We start from the raw sequence: 23,077 nt of genomic DNA, 5'->3' as shown, positions 1-23,077 counted from the left end.
TTATTTTAATAATTTATGCTTTAATTCAAACAGTTTGATTTCTATCTGTACATATTAGTTTCTTTTGACAAATGGCATGCTTTTAACACATATTCTAACATTTAATGATTTAATTTTTTAATAAAAAGCAAAGATATTAAGCAAACAAGAAAAATCTTTATTATACCTGAAATATTCTTAAAGATTTATACATAATATCACCTAAATGATAATGAAAATATAAATTTAGAATGTATAGTTAAAAAAAAAAATCTCAACTATTACCTGTGCCATAAACTTCTACACCAGAATGGAAAACACCGAGGCCTAATGCAGATGTGTACTCATTTATCCAGTACTAGAAATAAAAAAAAATACTTTTTAAATATATAATAGAACAATACTGTCATATTCAAATGTTTATACAAATTTTCTTATTCATAACTCTATCACTGACAAAATGCACTTTAAATGTAAATAATAACCAGAAGTAGGTAAAAGTTACTTATAACGTAAGAACTGAATTTAGTCAAAAGTTGTTAATCCGAACTCGTCGGGACTTCGGCAATTCCGGATTATCGATTTTTCCGGATTACACATCATCAGTTTAAATCTGGTATGATGGCATGCAGATATTATAAAATTAAAAATATGAAACCGTAATTTATGAAATAAAGAACAATTATGATCTAAATAGTATCAAAATTTACAAAAAAAAAAAAAAAAAAAAAAAAAAAAAAGCTTAATATTTATTTGTTTACCTTTATTAAACATTTCTTTCAATGTAAGTTGTTTAAGTTGCTTTGTTTTTTATGTGATAATACATTCTCTTTAATTCTATAAACTGATATAATTTCTTGTTCATTTACAAAGTTCCGCTGTTCCAGTCCTATAATTGCTGTGTCGAGAATACCAACTAATTTGTCAATCGAAATTTTTTCGTTTTCAACAACCTCTGTTACTTTCTTCGCTATTGGAAGCGAATTATAATGACGAGGCATTTGATTTAAATCATATCAAAGACAGAGTATATCGAAATGAAATACTACATTTAGTAAGCAATTATAAGCCAAATAAAATAAAAACATCTGCCCTGAAGATAAGGACAGTGCTGACATATCAACTTCCTATTCATTGTGCACGCAGCAGCGTTAAAGATAAACAAAGGATATGCCTTTATCCATTTTTTGCAGCAATTCCAATTTTTGTTTAATGGACTTCGAAACATACTTTCGCTTTGTAGATCCTTTACATATTAGTAAATATATATCAGAAATTCTATTTGACATAATCGAAAGTTCAAGCTTACTTTTATAAAATTGCTCTAAAAGTCTGCAAAAAATAATAAGCCGAACCCAATTCAAAGATTAAAGAACAACGCAATCTGCAACTTTAACTGAAATAGATGATCAGATAATTTTAGCTGAGCTTATACCGTCTGTTATACATTAAACGCGCATGCGTAAAGGTATTACGTGAATACGCAAACGCCTATGCGCATGCATGAACACATTATACGTTGACGCATGCGCAGAAAGTTTGTAGCTTTGAGTTCCGGATTATAGATCATTCCGTTATGGGTGTCCAAATTAACGACTTTTGACTGCACTTTTTCTGATGGTGGCCATTGCTTGTTTACATTTGAAACAGCAGAGTAGTGGATTTGTTGCCAATCTAGAGAAATGTAGCTTTGCAACAACAAAGATAACGCCTTCATTTATTATTGCGAACTAAATCATGCTTAATCCTTTCTGGAATTTTTTCGAGGAAATAAGTGCTTAAGATTTACTTCGTAATTTTTAAATACAAATATTTTCAGTTTTTATGTATTTTTGCCTTGTCGCGAAGTGAAAACTGAATTAATTGAATAAGAAATACTAAATCGTCTGTGAAAAACTGTTTCTTTTTTGTTTTGTTTGCTTAATTTCTTTTATACATCACTCTAGCTTTATTATAGTATTTGAATAGAACATGTGTCAACGATTAGATAATAATGATATAAATTCTGTGCATTCTGAGTTATAATATGAACGAAATACAATACTGTTAAGTGCACCTAGTGCCAGAGTGTCGCTATGGTAAAAAAATAAAGTTAATTTTGGTAAAGTAAACTTTAAGGTACCCCTTGTATTATAGCGAAGTTGTTGTTTGATTTATCGCCAAGTTGTTGTTTCATTTATAGTAGCCTGAGTAGTTGAATGTTATGGAAACCCCATTGTGACATAATCGGGTGCATGAATCAGGAAAATTTTGAATCATGGGATGTTTTGTAAGCGTTTTTGTGGTGTGTGTTAAAACCGTTTACATGGATTTGAATGGTTTTGTAGGAAGAAAGGCTCAGATGGTCACTATATGAAGCGTTCGATCAGAAAGAGTACCTGATTTGAAAAAGTCATTTGAGTACGATTGATATTTTGATTTTTATGTGGCTCTGGGTGTACGAAGCGAACTTGAAAATCATAGTAAGTGAATATTTGCTTTTGGTAGTGCTTAAATGTATAACATGTTTTTCCTTTTTTATGTTATTTTATTGTTTGGTTTAAAACGTATTTTATTGAGATTATGTATTTTTTGTTTGCCTATATTGTAGACTTTGGTGCCTGTCCGCGGGATGATTGCTCCAGAATGAGTTCCTTGGTTCATATCCATAAGATCCAGAATAAAGTTCCTTGGTTCCAGAGGCTACCATATGAGTGACTGCTGTGGGCGGCATCCATGTTCTTCAATGAAGGCGGCAATTAAAATACGTGTGCAGCGATTCCTTGTGCAAACGGAGTTAGGCCGGTTTTAAGTGTTTTCAAGAACTTGATTTAAATTTCAGGTGTTTTTCTCGACCATTGATTATGGACTTATTGAATGTGTAGCCAGCTTCATTTTGAGGACGCTTAATTAATGTTTAGGACATTTTTGTTTGTATTGAATGCCAGTGTTTTGGAGACCAGGTAAAAATATTATTTGATGAATGATGGTTATATTATATTTTCCTAAGACTCTGATATTGTTGAAATTTATTTTTCTGTGTTTTTATTCTTTATTATATTGTTAATAAATTGGTTAAGTTCAAAATCTTTTATTGTCTTCAATGTCTGCACAACATATCTCAGGGAGCTTTTATTGCTACTACTGCTAAATGTTTAATTTCTTTAAACTTTAAACTTTGCTTTAGCATCAACATGGATAAAGTTAAAAGAGTGCGCAATGCTATTTTTGTGCAATTCGGGGATTTTTTATAAGTGAAAATAGGTCAACGTGTACATGGATAAAGTCAAAGGAGTGCGCAATGCCATTTTTGTGCAATTCGGATTTTTTATTTTTATTTTTATTTTATTTATTTTTTTTTTTAAGTGAAAATAAGTTGATGTGTACATGGATATCAAGTTTGTGAAATTGTTTGTCTTGTTATTTTGGCTTTACAAAAATTGCCGCTTTGCAAACCAAAATAACGAGTCAAAGAATTGCACAAAATCAGTATCCATGTGCCACCAAAAATCGCCAGGTTTCGCCAAGGGGTACCCTAAACTAGACTTTTACCATAAATTTTAAGAAATGCATTTATTCTATTGTGGTTTATGTGCTGCCGCAAAGTAGGTTTAATTCAATCCAATAAGTTTAAACGAAATGCAAGAAAAAATGTGTATAATTTAATATTCCGTACAAGTCATGTGGTGTACACATCAGATTTTTTACAAAAAGATCACAAAACTATCGACATTTATCATTATTTGACAAGCATTATCAATACATGAAAAGTAAACAAAAAAACAAAATTTACAAATTGGAATTGTTAAATAAGGATGATGGGATACACTATGCATACTATTTTGTATTATATTATCCATCACTATTGTTCTGTCTTGTGTTAACAGCAATCTGTTTTTTTTTTTTTTTTGCTTAAAAGTATAACAGCCCAAATTTGGCATTGTGCACAATAAACATTATATTACACGATACATTACTATTTATCTTCTCCTGTACAAAACTGTTTTTGCTTAACCCATTAGCCGCTGGTGTTGCGTTGACGCAACAGTCAAAATAAATGCATATATAAATATAACTACCTAAGATATTTTATACCAGCAGATGATTTTGTGTAGGGAATATTATGAAGATTATTTCTGTAGAAAAATATTTGCCTTCAACAATCATTTTGTTTATAATAATTAATCTCATACTTAAAGCAAAATTTTCCACCGGGAATTTTTGCTGAAAATATTTAACGAAAGATTCGCCATCTTTATGAGTGATCTATTTTTAGTCAAGGTCACCGTTTATCAGAACATTACATCAATCAGATGTTTATATTTGTGTTGGGAAGCAAGAGAAAACAGGTGTTGCCCTGAGGCAGCAACGTCAGCAGGAATTGGGTAGTCAATCTCCTTTTTCACTCATTCCTTTTGATGTTCTGGTTCATGTTGTTGTTGTTTAAAAATTTCTAGAACGAGGTATCTTACACTAGAAGAAGCCCTTCAAAGATTTTTTGATGAAGAAACAGATGATGATAATGTTAATTATGACCAGAATGAAACTGATAGTGTTATTGTTCCCCAGAAATTGCAGAAACTAGTGACGAAGAAGAAAGGAATGCCAATGTTTTAAATAACGATAATGATATTTTACCAAATGATACTGCTGGGGAAGTTGAAATTCACGTAAGAAGTAAGTTTCAGCCTTCTAAAAGCAGTTATAGTCATACTAAAAAGTTTAAAAAGCAGAAAATTGAAATCTTTAAGTGGATAAAAAAGGAACTATTAGTTACGTCTCAGGAAGAACATGAAGAAAGAGATAGAAGAGAAATTATAAAAGACAAAATACAAGGTAAAACTAGTGCACAGATTTTTGATTTTCGTTTTGGTTTACACATTTACTCTCTTCTCGTTGAACAGACAAGTATATACACTCAGGAAAAGAAAAAAAAAAAAAAGGCCCAGAATTTATTTATTGCAACTGAAGCCTATATGAGAAGATTTACTGGAATATTACTGCTTACAGGATATTATTCTTTATCTCAAGAAAAATGCATTGGTCTTTTGATTTTGATAAGAACATTTCTGTTCCTGTTGTACGAGAATCTATATCACGTTTGCAGTACAGGAATATGAAGCAGAATTGGCATTTGACAATAGTCAAACTGACAACACTGATAAATTATATGAGGTGAAACCGTATCTAAACTTGCTAAATATCACCACTTTTTACTACTGGAAATATGAAGTCTCTTTTAGATTTCAGACGGGAGAATGCATTATTTCTTTTGCAAACTCCTATTGAGAGTGTAGAATTAGACAAAAATAGATCAGCAACAGGAAGATCTAGTAAATTCAGCATTCAAAAACCATTGCATGGAGATGGTATGTATTTTATCGTAAAATCCGTTGATAACAAAAGACTTTGTTGTAAAGAGTACCATAGCCAGACTGTTTAAAGATTCAAAGGTATGTAATGTAGCTTTTCATGCTTGAATCTTTCAATTGAAATAATCTGTATTTGTAAAAGAAATACAATGTATATTTTAATATTAAATTAATTACAAGTAAAGTGATTTGTAGATTTATAAAACGTTATACAGCTAAAAAGTAATCTTGCGTTCCATTCAAAAGAAACATCACACGAGTACAATCCTACTCACTAAACATCCGTAGTGTAATTCCGCTGACGTTGCGCAAACGCAACACTCGCATTTTCCACAGGTAAGAGCACTTGGTTGATCTTTGGATTATGGTAACTTGGCGATTTCTTGGCGAAAATTTGGTGACCAACTCTGCTACAGCAACCTTCTACTTTTTTTTTCGGCGCCATTTTGTCTTCACGAAGTAAAGACATGTTTCTTTTCTTTTTATTTACTAAACACTTTTTCCCACAATCTGCTACCCGAATTACACTTATGCTAGAAATTTTATGGAACGAAACTGCTTAATCATGACAAATATTAACTGCCAAATTGGGAAAAAGTGCAGAATCGCAAACTCCTTGCCGCGTTTTTCAGAATCGCACATACACAGTAACCATGTACACATCGACTTATTTTTACTTCAAAAAACATCCCAAAATTGCACAAAAATGGCATTGTGCACACTCTTTACTTTATCCATGTACACTGCTTTTTTCTCATAAATTAGAAAAATTTGCACGAAATTGCAGGAAAATTTTGTGAATCTTTAAACTTGGTAAAAAGCACATATATGAAATTAACCTGATCGTGAAAAAGTATATACCCTTTCAGAGGATGAACATTTCCACGTATAAAATAAATAAAATATCAAAAACTTTTCCCTCTAAATCATCTATTATAAAACATCACCAATGAATTTATAACGCAAACATTAAAAATGGTTTCAAATACTTAGTGTCAAATATTTAAATTATTTCCATGCATGTTTACTTCTACTGAAACGTATTCCAAATTGCTACAAACATATAATTCACAAAATAACTATCATTTAATTAAAATATAATTAAACCATGTACATATCAACTTATTTTTACTTAAAAAACATCCCAGAATTGCACAAAAATGGCATTGCCCACACTCTTCACGATATCCATGTACACTGCTTCTTTCTCATAAATTAGAAAAATTTCACGAAAATGCAGGAAAATTTTGTGAATCTTTAAATTCGGTAAAAAGGACATTTATGAAATTACCTGATCGCAAAAAAGTATATGCCCTTTCCAAGGATGAACATTTGCAAGTATAAAATAAATAAAATATCCTAAAACTTTTACCTCTAAATTATCTATTATATTATAAACGTCACCAACGAATTCATACCGCAAACATTAAAAATAGTTACAAATACTTAGTGTCAAATATTTAAATTATTTCCATGCACATTTACTTCAACTAAAATGTATACCAAATTCCTACAAACATAAAATTCACAAAATAACTATCATTTAATTAAAATATAATAAAATTCAAAAACACTACTTAAAATATAAATAAGCACATACATTAAATTAATAAAAATTAGCTTACAATCCTAATTACTTTAAACTAAATCATTGCTAATAACAATTTTCCCAATAATACCAAATTACTTTACTTCCACCTTGCATTTAGAACAATGCATAAAAATAATATCCTCAAATAATTAAAAATACTAACTTACCTAATCTTCTTCAGAATCTTGATTACGTGTCCGATAAACTTTTCTTATTTCCTCCGCTAAATAAAAGGCAAGCGTATGTGCGCCTGTTTTAGGATCTTTAAAATCATACTTATAGTTCACAGCAAGGTACCAGGTAAAATAAATAACTTAATAAAACATCTTTACTTCTATCTCGCACAACCTTAAAGAAACACTTATTACTACCCCTTTCAATCCCACTAAATACCCATTTCGAATTCACTTTAGTTTTCAAAATAACACATACACACAAACCATGTACACGCCGACTTATTTTTACTTAAAAAAAAATCCCAGAATTGCAAAAAAATGGCATTGCGCACACTCTTCACTATATCCATGTGCACTGCTTTTTTTCTCATAAATTAGAAAAATTTCACGAAAATACATGACAATTTTCTCAATCTTCAAACCCGGTAAAAAGAACATATATGAAATTACCTGATCGCGAAAAAGTATTTACCTTTTCCAAATATGAACATTTCCACATATAAAATAAATAAAATATCCAAAAACTTTTACCTCTAAATCATCTATTACATTATACACGTCACCAACGAATTCATACCGCAAGCATTACAAATACTTAGTATCAGAAATTTAAATTATTTCCATGCACGTTTACTTCAACTTAAACGTGTACCAAATTCCTACAAACATAAAATTCACAAAATAACTATCATTTAATTAAAATATCACTAAACCATGTATACGTCGACTTATTTTTACTTAAAAAACCTTCCCAGAATTGCACAAAAATGGCATTGCGCACTCTTCACTATATCCATGTACACTGCTTTTTTCTCATAAATCAGAAAAATTTCACGAAAATACATGACAATTTTCTCAATCTTTAAACCCGGTAAAAAGAACATATATGAAATTACCTGATCGCGAAAAAGTATTTACCCTTTCCAAATATGAACATTTCCACATATAAAATAAATAAAATATCCAAAAACTTTTACCTCTAAATCACCTATTACATTATACACATCACCAACGAATTCATACCGCAACCATTACAAATACTTAGTGTCAGATATTTAAATTATTTCCATGAACGTTTACTTCAACTAAAACGTATACCAAATTCCTACACACATAAAATTCACAAAATAACTATCATTTAATTAAAATATAATTAAATTCAAAAACACTACTTAAAATATAAATGAGCACATACATTAAATTAATACATACATAAATACCCATTTTGAATTCACTTTAGTTACGGCCATGGGATCCAAAAATTCAGGAACACTGTTTCACACAACACAGAATAAAGCCAAATACAAAATTTCCAGATTTTTTCCCGATTTCCCCCCTTTTTCGATTAAAGAACCGTAATTCGTCCATTAATATCACATGACATATCCCATGATCTCTCATTTCCCTCACACAAAATAATGCGTAATCGGAACTGAGTACTGCTCACATTATTACCAAAGTCCCAGGTAGTAACCTTTATCGCCTCCAAAATGTCGCTAAACTACCAGTTACCATATTGTAAAGATCAACCGATATTTTTACGAATTTACCCCCTTTTCCGATTAAAGAACTGTGATTTGTCCATAAATGTCACATATCTCATGATCTCTCATTTCCCTCACACAAAATAATGCGTAATCGGAACTCAGTACGTCTCACATTATTCCCAAAGTCCTAGGTAGTAACCTTTATCGCCTACCAAAATGTCGCCAAACTACCTGTTACCATATTCCAAAGATTAGTCGAGCACCTTTTTTATTTTCAATGTAAATTTATGATATAAATGCTTAATTTAATATTTGTTATCATTTTCATGAGAAAAGAAACATTCCTTGTAGTTTTGGCGGTTAATGGGTTAATAGAAAACACTAAAACTTAATTGTACAATCTTGGTGTTACATACTAGCAAGTAGGTTAGAAGATTAAAATCATTATCTAAATGAAATCAATTAATTTGGCAAGCCCCTTATACTTTACTCCAGCACAGCGGTATATGAAAATTATTAAAAAATTTTACAGTTACCTTAAATGGCAGAATTTTTTTTTCCAATAAAATATGCTTTAGGTTTCTTTTCAAATGCAAATTTTCTATGGCTATTGTCAAATTAACATTCAAACAAACGCAACTTTAAAACCTACCATGGAGGAATTTCGCTTATCTATACTTTTTAATTACAACACACATTTAAACTTTTTTTTTAATGTTAAGATTTAAAGGAAAAATTTTTACGAATTCTTATAATAATAATAATAATAATAATAATAATAATAATAATAATAATAATAATAATAATAAAATTGTTTCTGCTAATTCAAATATCAGCTTTCTTCTTAAGTGATGAAATAGAGATTGATATTTTATTTAAAGTATTAAAATTATGACACTTTTCTAATATTTAATTTGGTACTTTGCCTTCTGTAAAGGCCTTGGCAAAAATGCTGATATGGTTCATTTCTACAAAAAGAATCTATCTGTACATCTCTGAGAAACAAACAGTTGACAATATGATTTTTCTTAATTACATTGTGTCAACTGTTGTGTATTCACTATAATCACTATTTCCAATCTTCTATCAAGAAAAAGAGGCTATAGTTGATATTTGAGACATTATTAAGTAATTGCTAAACTCTGTCACTAAAAAGAGAGGGTAAAGAGTGAATTTTTCAATGTTAAATAGGTTGCGATAAATTATGTTGTTTTGCCAATTTATCTCTCATTTTTTTTTACATTCATTATTTCGAGAGCATATCATTATCTTTTATTACCTAAAAAATTACTGATTTATCTTTTATTGTAATCAACTTAGTTTTCAAGGACATCTGCAAGACATTTTGTAACAAACCGTATTTCTTACGCCCCAATTGGGCCATCACTGCTTTCTCTCCCCAAGGCTGTTACATAAGACAAGTATCTTAAATTTTGTCATTATAGTTTTGAATCAACAAATCATATTTTTAATGCTCACATATAATTAAGCATTCATGTTAATTACACATTTCATATTTTAATATATCAATTTGATTTTTCCATCCTCTGTATATTAATTATGGTGCAGCCTTGGCATGATTTTGAAAATTATCGTCAACGCCACAAATGATCCAAAGAACGTCAAAGATACACTATCACTACATACATAGTACAGTCAAAAGTCGTTAATTCGGACACCCATAATCAGGACCTCAAAGCTACAAACTTTCTGCGCATGCGTCGCGTTTACGAGAGCGCGTAAGACCCTTATGGCTGCGAATATGTTTGTGCGCATGCGCATTTGTGTAACGGCGCGTTTAATGTGTGTGATACGCTAAGCTAAAGTTATCTAATTCAGTTAATGTTGCAGATTGCGTTGTTCCTTAATCTTCGAATTGGATCCGACTTATTATTTTTTGCAGACTGTTAGAGCAATTTTATAAAAGTAAGCTTGAACTTTCAATTATGTCAAATAGAATTTCCGATATATATTTACTACAAAGCGAAAGTATGTTTTGAAATCCGAAATCTGTTTATCAATTTCACGCTCTGCGGCAGAGGGCGGGGGCAGAAACGTCATTATTAGATTATGATAGATTAGAAAGATTATGTCAAATAGAATTTCCGATATATATTTACTAATATGTAATTTGTATCTACAAAGCGAAAGTATGTTTTGAAATCCGAAATCTGTTTATCAATTTCACGCGGCGGATTGGAAGTTAATCTGTCAGCACTATCCTTATCTTCAGGGCAGATGTTTTTATTTTATTTGGTTTATAATTCCATACTAAGTGTAGTATTTCATCTCGATGTACTCCGTCTTTGATATGATTTAAATCAAGTTCCTCGTCATTACCATTCGCTTCCGATAGTGAAGAAAGTGACCCAGAGGTTACTGAAAACGAAAACATTTCGATTGCAAATTAGTCGGTATTCTCAACACAGCAATTATAGGACTTGAACAGCAGAACTTTGTAACTAAACAAGAAATTATGTCTGTTTAATAGAATTAAAGAGAAAGTATTATCACATGAAACGAAGCAACTTACATTGAAGGAAATGTTTAATAAAGTAAACAAATAAATATTAAGCTTTTTCTTTTTGTAAATTTTGATACCCTTTAGATCATAATTGTTCTTTATTTCATAAATTACGGTTTCATATTTTTAATTTTGTAATTTCTGCATGCCATCTTACTAGATTTAAACTGATGATCTATAATCCGGAAAAATCGATAATCCGGAATCGCCGAAGTCCCGAGGAGTCCGGATTAACGACTTTTGACTGTATACTATGTATAACTATATATACTCTTTGAATGACCCGTTTACTACTCATGACACACATGTAACGTTTTTACTGCTCATCATAGAAGTCGCCAAATCCCGCGTGCACCGGATACTAGGATTAAACCAAATTCTACTGATAAGGTTGTTGAAATTCATATAACCTGATAGTTTGACAGATTTTAAATATAAATATTTAACAACTATATTTATAATGAAAATTACACTTAACAATGATTAGATTTATCAGAATGATAATGTATCAATTTGTATTTTACTCAAACTTATCTGCATAAATGAAAATACAGGAAAACTTTATGGAGTCCTATAAAACTGTACATTACAATTTCCACACTATAGTTCTTTCCATTTTTATAAATGAAATTCTTATTGTTTTTGTCAGGGCTAGAGTGCAGAATTGCCCACTTATTTAATTGGCGCTTTTTCCAAGAGCAAGAAGAATCGGATTTTTGTCAATTTTCTTTGACTTTTTAAGTGAAAATAGGTCAATGTGTACATGGATAAAATCAAGGAAGTGTGCAATGCCATTTTTGTGCAACTCTGGGATGTTTTTTTTAAGTGAAAACAGGTCGATTTTTTTAAGTGAAAACATGGATACCGAGTATGTACAATTCTTAAAAACGCGCCGAGCAGTGGGCGATTCTGCACTTTCCCCTTTATCAGTAACACCTTTCACAAAAAACAACAATAAACAAAACAAAAAAAAAAAAAAAATTGCAGCGATAAGATCAATAAAATTATTTTAAACATCTTTGGCAGTTTATTTATATGAAAGATAATTCTGCTTTTATATACATATATATGACCACGAATTATGGCATGAAATTTCAAATATATCTAAATTTATATCAAAATAAGCCGCAGAATATGAAATACTTACCATATCATAAACATTTAAAATTATTGGCTCTCTCATCTTAAACTGATGTAGAAATATATCCGACTGCCTGTAAAACACAGAAAATGATAATTTACTCAGTTTTCGTGATTATTAATACCATTAATTTAATAACTACAAAAATTAGAATATTTTTCCATCCTAAAATGGGATCTTATTTGTATTCTAAACTTATCAAACAAAGTTAGAATCAAGTACACGAAAATGCGACTAATCAATTAACCATTAACAGTATACGTATTTCAGTTTGAACTACTAAAACTGGTAATTTAAACACCAAGATGTCTACTGAATAGAATGAAAATGATGCAATACAAAGGCATTAAATCAAATAAACCTAATCACGGAAAAACCAGTACATAAGAAATTATTAATTGGCAAAAAATAACATTCTGCAAATGATTCGTAAATATTACCCTTTCTAAGTGCTCAATGAATTTTGATGTATTTCTTTTAAAATATATATGAAACACGAAATCACAAATACAGCATTATTAAAAAATTTACATAGTACGAAGCGAGAATCCCTAACAGATTTAAACAATTACAATTCAAGGAAATTAAAATCTTTCATTACACAGCTTGTAAAATGTTTTATAATCCAATCACCTCTATCCCCACCTTTTTTTAAAATTAATGGTATTTTTCGGAGGCCAAAATTACTCCCGAATGAAATTTTTAAAGTATTTGTTAGATATCCTGTTGAAATTTTATACAAATTATGTATTTTAAAGAATTATAGCGCATGATGAAAGTTTAAAACAAAGTTCGGTCAATTATGTATTTTATCAATCACTTCTGTTTTGATTATAATCAAAATTAATATATTATTTATCATATGAGTAATATTTTGAGTCTCATTTTCAAAATTAAATATCAAACATTTTCTACTCTTACGTGAAAGTTTATTCCTTTTTTCATAAAAAGTACTTAACTGCTATTATAAGTTTCCATGGTTACTGATATTGTAAACAAAAGTTACGAACCGTAGTTCTCAAGTCAGTTTTGTTGTTGCTAGACTTCAAAATTATTTTTATTAGTTAGCAGAATTTTATTTATTTAGAAGAAGAATGTCGGATTTAGAATGCTATCGATTGCCTTGTCCTGCCCAGATGGTAACAAACGTTTGTGTATGTTCAAAAAATTATGTTGCCGTTCCATTGAACGAAAGAGGCCATATTGCTTTGTGGCTCATTAATTTCCCTTTTAATCAGGTATCTGACTATTCTGTTCAATAATTAAAATGATATTTGTTGTTTACGTATTTACGAAATATTTTAAACGAAATAAAATCGAATCGATTAAAGATGATCAACTTATTTTTCATAGTCCAAAGATTAGTTGGTACTTTTCCGTTTCGCCGGCGCAAATCTCGTAAAGCAGACTTTGTTGGCGACAACATACAGTATACACATAAAAAATGTTAACAAACGTTAGTTCTAAGAATTTTTTATTTTAAAGGCATAAATATTTTATTATGGTTTAAAATTTTGTAAAAAGACATTAATTTAAGAATTTACTATGCTTTCATAGTTCAACCTCCTGATTCGCCGATTCCTATCACGTGACCCCAAGTGATCTCATTTCACGTAAACTATGCTACAAAAATCTAATTCTGTGAGTAATTATCTACATTAATTTCAAGTTAAATCTTAATTTGGAATACAAGTTTAAATGCAAGAATTATTTCAATTTGTATGAATAGCTTACTCAGAAATTATGTAAAACTTCAGTGCTTTACTTCGCTAGTGCATTCTGATCAGAAATGATGAATTTGATGAATTTAACCCTTGATTTTGCCTTTTCTTTATTTTCACCTTCGGGTGAGCGGTGTGATTACACTCTAATTGCTTTAATTACCACGAATGGTCTTAGGGCATAAAATTTAACTATCTTGTAAAATTTCTGTGTAATTGTATGCCAGTATTGGAAGAAACAATCAATCTAATAAGAAAGGGCTGCGACTTGTTTTGAAAATGAGGTGTAAAGGGTTACCAGCAAAGATATTCCATTTGGCATCAGTTGTACCATTGTTGGCGACTTTATCGTTTGTACTCGCAAAACAGAAAAGTACCAATTAGGTTTTTTGTGTGCCTACGGCTAGGAACCATTTACTTCCATATCAGAATAATTAAAAAGTGAGCAGAAGGAAAAAAATACACAAAACATAGCTATGGAAAAACTAGCGGGAGCCACATGGCTCTATGGCTTAGATAGAAGAAAGAATTAACATATTTTTTTATAATTTTTAAAATTTTGAAACTTTATTTGTGTATTTTATTTTTTATGATTTTTTTAATGCTATAAAATTTTTTGATGTAAAATACAAACTCTAAAGCAGGTAGAATAGCAGTTAAAGATTAAAAAGCTGCTTAGGCAATAGCACTTAAGTGTAGTAAATCATAAATGTTTGCAAGGGAATATCCAAGGCAGAACTTAATTCTGCAGCTATATTGTGATTCTTAAAGTAACAGATAATAACAAGCATTTCAGAGGTTGTTCAGGTGTTGTGGAGCTCTGAAAATAGCAGTCATCATTGGCAGCATGGCTGCTGGAACTGAGGTGGTGGGGACATAGCATTGCCTTCTAGCAGTTGGGTAGATTCTGCACTCTCAGTGAATAATGGATATAGGTCTTTTCTGCGAGCTGCAAATAGCATGGTCGGTCTATACTGGTAGCTGCAGTAGTGCACAGTTTACAATCTTTTAAATTTTGAAAAAAAAAAAAATATTGTCAAAAATTTTTAATTAAAACATCAACAGGCATAATGTTGAGGTCAAATTGAATCACATTGTTATGGATGTATCAGGATTAAATGAAGGTCTTTGCTTTGAAAAATTTGAAGCTTTTTTATATGAATTTTTGCTCCAGAACTCTATATGGTATGCATATGCATAAAAACTGGTCTGATGATGGCAGTGCAGAGAAAAGCTTTGTTTTTAATAGACATATGACTCTTTTGAGTTAAGAGGGGGTTTGAGATCTCACAGCCTTGAATACAGCATCACTATAAAGCCACCAGATTATTTTTTTAATCAAGTATCACTCCTAGATACTTATAAGGATTTGACCAGGGAACATAGTTGCTGAGTAAATTAGAGGAAAGGTACAGGAGAGGTGTTCTGGAAAAAATAGTGGCAGCAACAGTAGTTTGAATTGTTTTGCATATAAAGTTTGCTAACTGTCAAATTGCATATCATATGTATTGTAATTTTTCATTTCATGTTTAATATAAATGTAAATATGTATTCTTTTTTAGCCTGTTATACTTATTGGGCATCACAACACTGTAACTTCTCTTGCATTTTCTCATGATCCTTTCAGTTTCTACCTTTGTTCATGTTCTTCTGATTATATCATCTTGTGGGATTTGCTGCAGAATGAAGGTAAATAATCATATAATGAGTTGTTAATGCATTATTATTATTATTAGGATAAGTGTCTTATTATGTTATATATAACTAAGCAAAATTCAGTCTTAGATTGATATTAGTTTCATGAAAAAAACTCCATGCATTTCAAAATAAATTGATGCAAATGTCCCTTCTTCAATAATAAAATATTCAGAGCATATTTGTCAGAATGTTTTCGCTTTTTGAAGAAGAGGGATGTGTGTCAAATCCCTTGGAAACAGATAAATTTGTTCAGTAAAGAGGATGTAAATCTAAGACCGATTGCTATCTGATTCTGAATTTCAAAATGATATACTATGACATCAAATGAAAATCAAAATGACATATTCCATTCCATATAACATCCATATGGTTATTTTATGTTATACGACTTCTTATAAAATGGAAAATTATAGAATGAGTATCAGAACTGGGCAGAGTTGAGCAAAATGTAATTGCAATTACAATTACATTTTGCCAAACTAAGACAATTACAATATAATTGTAATTAGATTATATAATTACTTTGTAATTACCATATCAATGTAATTGCTTTTTCAATTACAATTAATATATAATTACATGTAATTGTAAAATCTAATTACAGTTACAATGCAATTTCAATTACATTGTAATTATAGAGTTATTGTATAACTTGATTGTAATTACATAGCAGTTGTGAAATCTAATTGTATTGTAATTGCAATCATGCTGTAATTGTAATTATAAATTAATTGCATAACCTAATAACAATGTAATCATGATTGTAATTTAATTACAATGTATTGTATATTTCAGCATATAATGTACACTTTTAATACAGAAAATGATATCAAAATTTATAGGTATGTGTTATACTCTGGATATAAAAATGATAGATTTAAAAATTAGAATAAGATGATAATGCAAAAATCAGATTTCTTTATCTACCCAAATGTCGTTTCTGGTAATTCTAGCGATTTAATAGAGCCCATTTATCCATTTCGCAATACTTTCTACTAGGATAGGCCATTTTATTACTCCTTTACGCAAAGCATATTTTTTGGCATACTGATTACAGTCAAAAGTCGTTAATTCGGACACCCATAATTCGGAATAATCTATAATCCGGACATCAAAACTAAAAACTTTATGCGCATGCGCCACGTTGACACATGCGCAGAGGCGTTTACGCGTGCGCGTAAGACCTATTACGACTGCGCATATGAGTGTGCGCAAGTGCAGAATACGTTTTCGCGTGCGCATTTTATGTATAATGGAAGTATAAGCTAAAATTATCTAATTATCTATTTCAGTCAATGTTGATGATTGCGTTGTTCCTTAATTTTCGAAATGCATCCGGCTTATTATTTTTTGCAGACTGTAAGAGCAATTTTATAAAAGTAAGCTTAAACTTTCGATTATATCAAATAGAATTTCCGATATATATTTGTTAATATGTAAAGGATCTAAAGTGAAAGTATGTTTTGAAATCCGAAATCTGTTTATCAATTTCACGCTGCTCGGCGGCGGGGGCCTAATGAATTGGAAGTTGATTTGTCAGCACTATCCTTATCTTCAGCGCAGATGTTTTTATTTTATTTGGCTTATAATTCCTTACCAAATGTAGTATTTCATCTCGATATGCTCCGTCTTTGATATGATTTAAAACAAGTTCCTCGTCATTATAATTCGCTTCCGATAGCGAAGAAAAGTGACAGAGGTTATTGAAAACAAAAAAATTTCGATTGACAAATTAGTCGGTGTTCTTGACACAGCAATTATAGGACTTGAACGGCGGAACTTTGTAACTGAACAAGAAATTATGTCTGTTTAATAGAATTAAAGAGAAAATATTATCACATGAAACGAAGCAAAACTTAAACAACTTACATTGAAAGAAATGTTTAATAAAGTAAACAAATAAATATTAAGCTTTTTCTTTTTGCAAATTTTGATACCCTTTAGATCATAATTGTTCTTTATTTCATAAATTACGGTTTCATATTTTTAATTTTAGAATTTCTGCATGCCATCTTACGAGATTTAAACTGATGATCTATAATCCGGAAAAATCGATAATCCGGAATCGCCGAAGTCCCGACGAGTCCGGATTAACGACTTTTGACTGTATTATGATTTCATTTTTCTTCCATTCACATATGAAGCTACCACCAACACCTTCAAAAGATAAAAGCATTGCATCTCACGTTCAAAAGATAAGAACATTGCACAAGTTATGACCAACACTGCAGCATGATTTCCATTTTGTTTCACAAACTGAATGGCTTTGCATTTGAAACAGTGCTGTGTTTGTTTTATTTTGCAGGATCCATATTTGCTACTAAAAGGAACATTAGATCAGCTGTATTTCAACTAAAGCAAATGCAATTTATTAAAGCCTTCGATGTTCACATCAAAGTCACAGCTTCAAATGACTACAAAAAGAGGAAATATCTGACTTCTAATTCTGCAAATCTGCTAATTCATATATTCGCATACCAAATTAAATTCCCCTTTTCTCAAACCCATAGAACAGCATTTTTGTGCGCACCTGCACTGACTACAACCCACCCTCCTTGCACAATTATTTACTCTGTCAAGCAACCCCACTCACAAAAGTATTGTTCCCCTTATCGCTTGTCATTTCAGTATACCATTGTTCGAAAGCCTGGGAAAAGTCTTTGAATGAATGACTTCAAAAGATAAGAGCACTGTACAAGTTATCTTTCATATTTTTGTAATGTAAAGGGCATGCTTTATATGGTGAATATATCTAAAAATCTTTTAATGTAGTTTGAAATTATAGGTGTGTGTTATACGCCAGAATATAGGGTAATTATAATTCCAGTAGGTAATTACGGAAGTAAGAAAGCTGTTTCATGTAGAACTAGATATGCATAACTTTGTTAAACAAATATTTGCATTAATGATGTTGACTGACAAAGCGAACAAAGACTGTATGCTTATGGAATGAGATGCCTTTTTTGGATGATGTGTAAGGGAACTTGTCTTTTTTTATTTTACACAGGAAATAAATCATGAAACTTCATTTAGTGTTCTCGTTTGTATTCCATTTTTTCTACCTTAGCTGGTAGAAACATGACTGATATCCATTATCATCCTGCTTAATTGCTAAAAATTTCCATGAGGATATTGAGTCTGAATAAATATAAATACAACACAATAAATAATACAATACAATCAATAAATTAATATTATAAACAATATTTTCAATAAATTAATGTTAAAAACGTTATTTTACTTACAAGTGATAACAGTCTATTTGCTAGAGCTTCAGGTAAAAACAATATTTTTTAAGCATCTGTAGATTGACTGTTTTGATAAAAGGTTAGATTTTGTGGATTACTGCAAAGCACACAAAGACTGTATGCCTAAGATGAAAGAAATTTTTGTGAAGGACTGTCTAAGGGAAACAGTGTTTTTCACATTAAAGTAGGGAAAACCATGAAAAGGCATATCCAGCTAGCCCATCTGCTGAGATTTAAACCCAGGGTCAAAATATTAGTGTTAGTGATCTTATTGCTTGGCTTCTGGTGAATGCTCAATGTAGAAAAATTGCTTTATATTCCATTCGAGACCATTCTACATAATTATTGATTAAATTTGCAGTAATGATATTAATTATGAGAGAGGCTTTTATTAAATATAATACATATTAGTAGTTAAACATATTATTTTTATTGATGGACTAGTTTCCATAGTCCTCAGGTAGAGATAAACAAACATAATGTTATTGAAATGAAGTGTCTCAAGATGACAGTTGCAGGCAGAAAAATGGAACTATTTTCTATCCGAGAACATCCTCCATAATTACTAAGTGAATTTTAACGTATAGTAATAATATTAACTATGAAATAGGTTTTTATTGAATATAATCCATATTTTAAATAGATAGTTTAAAGGTATTATGTTTTACAGTTGCATGCATCTGCTTGAACTAGTTTCCATAGCTTTAGATAGAAATTAACAAGCATACTGTTAATTTAGTATTTATAATAAGTATTTAAAGATGAGAGTTGCCATCAGAAAAATGGAATTATTTTCTATCCGAGACCATCCTGCTTAATTATTGAGTGAAGTTCAACTTACAGTAATGACATTAAATAATTATGAAATAGGCCTTTATTAAATATAATACATATTTTTAATAAATATTTAAAATACATTATTTTTTTTTGCAAGTTGTACTTGCCAGAACTATTTTCCATAGCTTCATGTAAAAATAAACAAGAATCATATTATTAAGAAGTCTTCTGAAGATGACAGTTGCTGGCAGAAAAAGGGCAGTTTTCTATCCGAGATCATCCTCTTCAAATAATAATGTTGATGGTCACGCATTTTTTGGCCTACAACTTCATAGAGTTTTTACCAGTACGTTAATTTTATACCATTGACATTTGCTTGGTTTTAGAAATATAGCTGCACCCATGTACATCTTCACCCGTAGGTGAAAATAGCAAGTTGAATATACATGAGATTATGTTGGAAAATTGAAAGCAATTACATGGCATAAAGTCTTGGGGAGCAATGCAATTAGATGTTGACAATTCGCAGGCATCTATTACAGTGAAAATTCGGACGTGAGAACAAGGTAGTTTAGAGTTTAGTGCATGTGACAGCATGAGCGTATGTAAATAAATGTATGTAAAAAAAAAAAAAAAAAAAAAAAAAAAAAAAAAAAAAAAAAAAATGAATGGGTAGTATGGTAATTGTTACGAATTATGTACAGGTAAGGAAAATTTTAGTGAAATTATATGTGAAATTGGTGTATTTTTTCTGTATAACGTAGTGAAGTGTCTGGTATGCAAATTTAGGAAAATAACACTTCTCTGACTCCAATAGAACCAATATTTTGTTCCTTACGAAGTTATAGATACTTATTCATAAATTTATTTACATTCTACATGCAGTTGAATCGCGTGATAGAAAACCGTACTTTGTTTACTTCGTTCTTCGCGGAGACTAGAAAATGTTGCCTTTCCCCTTTAACTAAATTTAATTAGAAACTTGACAGAACTGAAGCACGGCCAACTGGATATAACATGGCTTCGTTAGCTACATGGACCTTAAGGTCCATGGCCGCGTGCGCATGACATCATGTGAGTGACAGCATGGACCTTATAACATGGACATTATAAGAAATAGACTAACCCAAACGGGGTTTCTCCCTCGTTTGAGGCATTGCCGGCTGTCACCTTGATCACATCCGGAGGAGTAGGGACGACTTGCAGAAATTTAACATTGGTTGCCTACTGCAGCGTGTCTAATTGTCAAGAAAAAGCTGGTTGTAGTGCCTCACCTATTCCAAAACCAGGCCAAAGCCTTTCAAACCCTCGAAATTATAGACCTATCAGCCTCCTATCTTCGTTATCAAAGATATACGAATTTGTGTTACTTAAACGCCTGAATGATTTTCTCCGAAATCACAACGTTCTGATTGATGAACAATTTGGATTTCGAGCAAAACACTGCACTACGCACCAGCTGCTGAGGACAGTGGAGTTCATTCACGAAGGGTTTCGTAACAAAATGCTTACTGGCGCTTTATTTCTTGACATAGCCAAAGCATTTGATAGGACTTGGCATATAGGAATTATTATCAAGCTCATACGACTTGACGTTTCGGCCCATTTAATTCATATAATTAATTCGTACCTTACTAATAGATCTTTTTCTGTACGAGTTAATTCTTCCATTTCGACACCCCGTCCTATACTAAGCGGCGTCCCCCAAGGGTCACTTTTAGGCCCAATTTTGTTCAACATTTTCATAAATGACATACCAAAATCACCTAGTATCACTCTTGCACTTTATGCAGATGATACGGCCATCCTAGCCCAACACAAACGCCTTGAAAACTTCGTCCAAACAATTCAGAGTTACCTCTCTAGCCTTGAGCACTGGCTCATCACTTGGAAAATAAAAATTAATGTTGCTAAATGTGCTGCTATGATCTTCAAACGTAGCCCCCTCCCGTACCCTTCCATTAACATTAAATTCTTTGATGACTATGTTCCTTGGTCAAACTCTTACAAGTACCTAGGAGTTGTACTTGATTCAAAATTACTCTGGCGCCTTCACATTGAAAATGTTCTCAACAAAGCGAAAGGTGCTAGAGCCCAACTTTACCCCTTTTTAGCTCGAAAGAGCCATCTGTCAATTAAAAACAAAATTCTTCTCTATACATCAATTATAAGACCTGTCTTTATGTATGCATGTACAATCTGGGGTACTGCTGCAAAAACTCATGTGAAAAAACTTCAATCTTTTCAAAGTAAAACCTTACGTATGGCCCTAAATGCAGCCTGGTACGTCCGTACAGATGTGATTCATTCGGACCTTAACATTAAACCTGTGGATTATCTTATCAAAAAACATAGTCAACTCCAACTCCAACTTACTTTATTTGCCGCGATTAACCTGCGAAATCGCAGGTTGTGTTCCGGCTATCGAACTTTGGTGCTTCTAGGAGCGCTGCAGGTAAGGAAATGCCGAACGTAGTTCTCGTGGAGACAGGATAGCAGATGCAGGTGGTGTGACCAATGTCACGTGATGAGCGATAAGACATCTGGTTGGCGATGAGGTATCCAGGCATCGTAGCGCTGTAAATCTGAAGGTTTACAATAGTTATACATAAAATAGTACTAAATCAGTTCAAAAAAGGTGTGTGTTGCAGTCATAAATGCAGAAAATAAAATACGATTCCAAAAAGTAAAATAGTATATACAGGAAAAATATAAGTAATATCTTGTGGGCGTGGCTGTGTGTGTCACATGATCATCCGGCTAAGATTTCTAAACATTATTATTTACAAGTCAAATAAGTTTTTCAGAGTACTACATACTTAAAAACACAAATTATGTTGGAAAATCCTGGTTTCCACTGAGTAGAAAAGCGGCATATGGACGGAGGTGCCTGTCCTCGTGTAAAATTTCATAGTGAAATAGGTTGAAAATGTCCATATGTCGGCACTCCTTAGCGGCGTCATAAAATGCCGTGTTAGTTCTTCTTAAATATTCCACTATTGTATCCATTTTTAAATCTTCATGGAGACGTTTGTTCTTCACATACGGGTGTGCATTTGTGATAATTCTTAAAAATTGGTTTTGCACAACTTGTAATTTTTGGATTTCACCCTTCGTAGCGGTAGTCCATGCTTGCGAAGCGTACGTCATGATGGGTCGGATTGTGGCTAGATAAATAAGTCGTTTCTTGTCCAACGAAAGTTTTGAATATTTCCCTATCATAGGATATAAACATTTCATGACTTTAATCGCTTTATCCCTGATTTGTTGGATGTGATGCTGCCATGTGAGCTTGTCGTTGATGGTGATGCCCAGATATTTGGCTTGTTTCACAATAGGCACAGCCTCGTTAAAAAGATAAACACTTTGGCTGATCGGAACATT

General features: G+C 31.4%; 2 protein-coding genes across 2 annotated transcripts in view; one reads left to right on the top strand and one right to left on the bottom strand.

The window, feature by feature from the left end:
* Positions 1–12,843, bottom strand: part of LOC118198165 (deubiquitinase DESI2) — a 76,776-nt gene extending 63,933 nt beyond the window's left edge. Inside the window, exons 1-3 of the mRNA XM_035369782.2 lie at positions 12,690–12,843; positions 12,256–12,322; positions 265–337 (exon numbers count right to left, since the gene is read on the bottom strand). Of these exons, the coding sequence (XP_035225673.1) occupies positions 265–337; positions 12,256–12,291 (109 nt within the window). The 5' untranslated portion in view covers positions 12,292–12,322; positions 12,690–12,843. The remainder of the gene's footprint in view (positions 1–264; positions 338–12,255; positions 12,323–12,689) is intronic.
* A 416-nt stretch (positions 12,844–13,259) lies between these two features.
* LOC118192638 (WD repeat-containing protein 27-like) overlaps positions 13,260–23,077 on the top strand; it is a 169,448-nt gene continuing 159,630 nt past the window's right edge. The window contains exons 1-2 of the mRNA XM_085820553.1: positions 13,260–13,487; positions 15,533–15,659. Of these exons, the coding sequence (XP_085676679.1) occupies positions 13,344–13,487; positions 15,533–15,659 (271 nt within the window). The 5' untranslated portion in view covers positions 13,260–13,343. The remainder of the gene's footprint in view (positions 13,488–15,532; positions 15,660–23,077) is intronic.

Source organism: Stegodyphus dumicola, chromosome 7, assembly GCF_044657685.1.
Source record: "Stegodyphus dumicola isolate Sdum_Otavi_A_Nest chromosome 7, ASM4465768v1".
Taxonomy (NCBI): Eukaryota; Metazoa; Arthropoda; class Arachnida; order Araneae; family Eresidae; genus Stegodyphus; species Stegodyphus dumicola.
The sequence above is the reverse complement of the archived record's forward strand: the minus strand, read 5'-3'. Positions and strand labels throughout refer to the sequence as shown.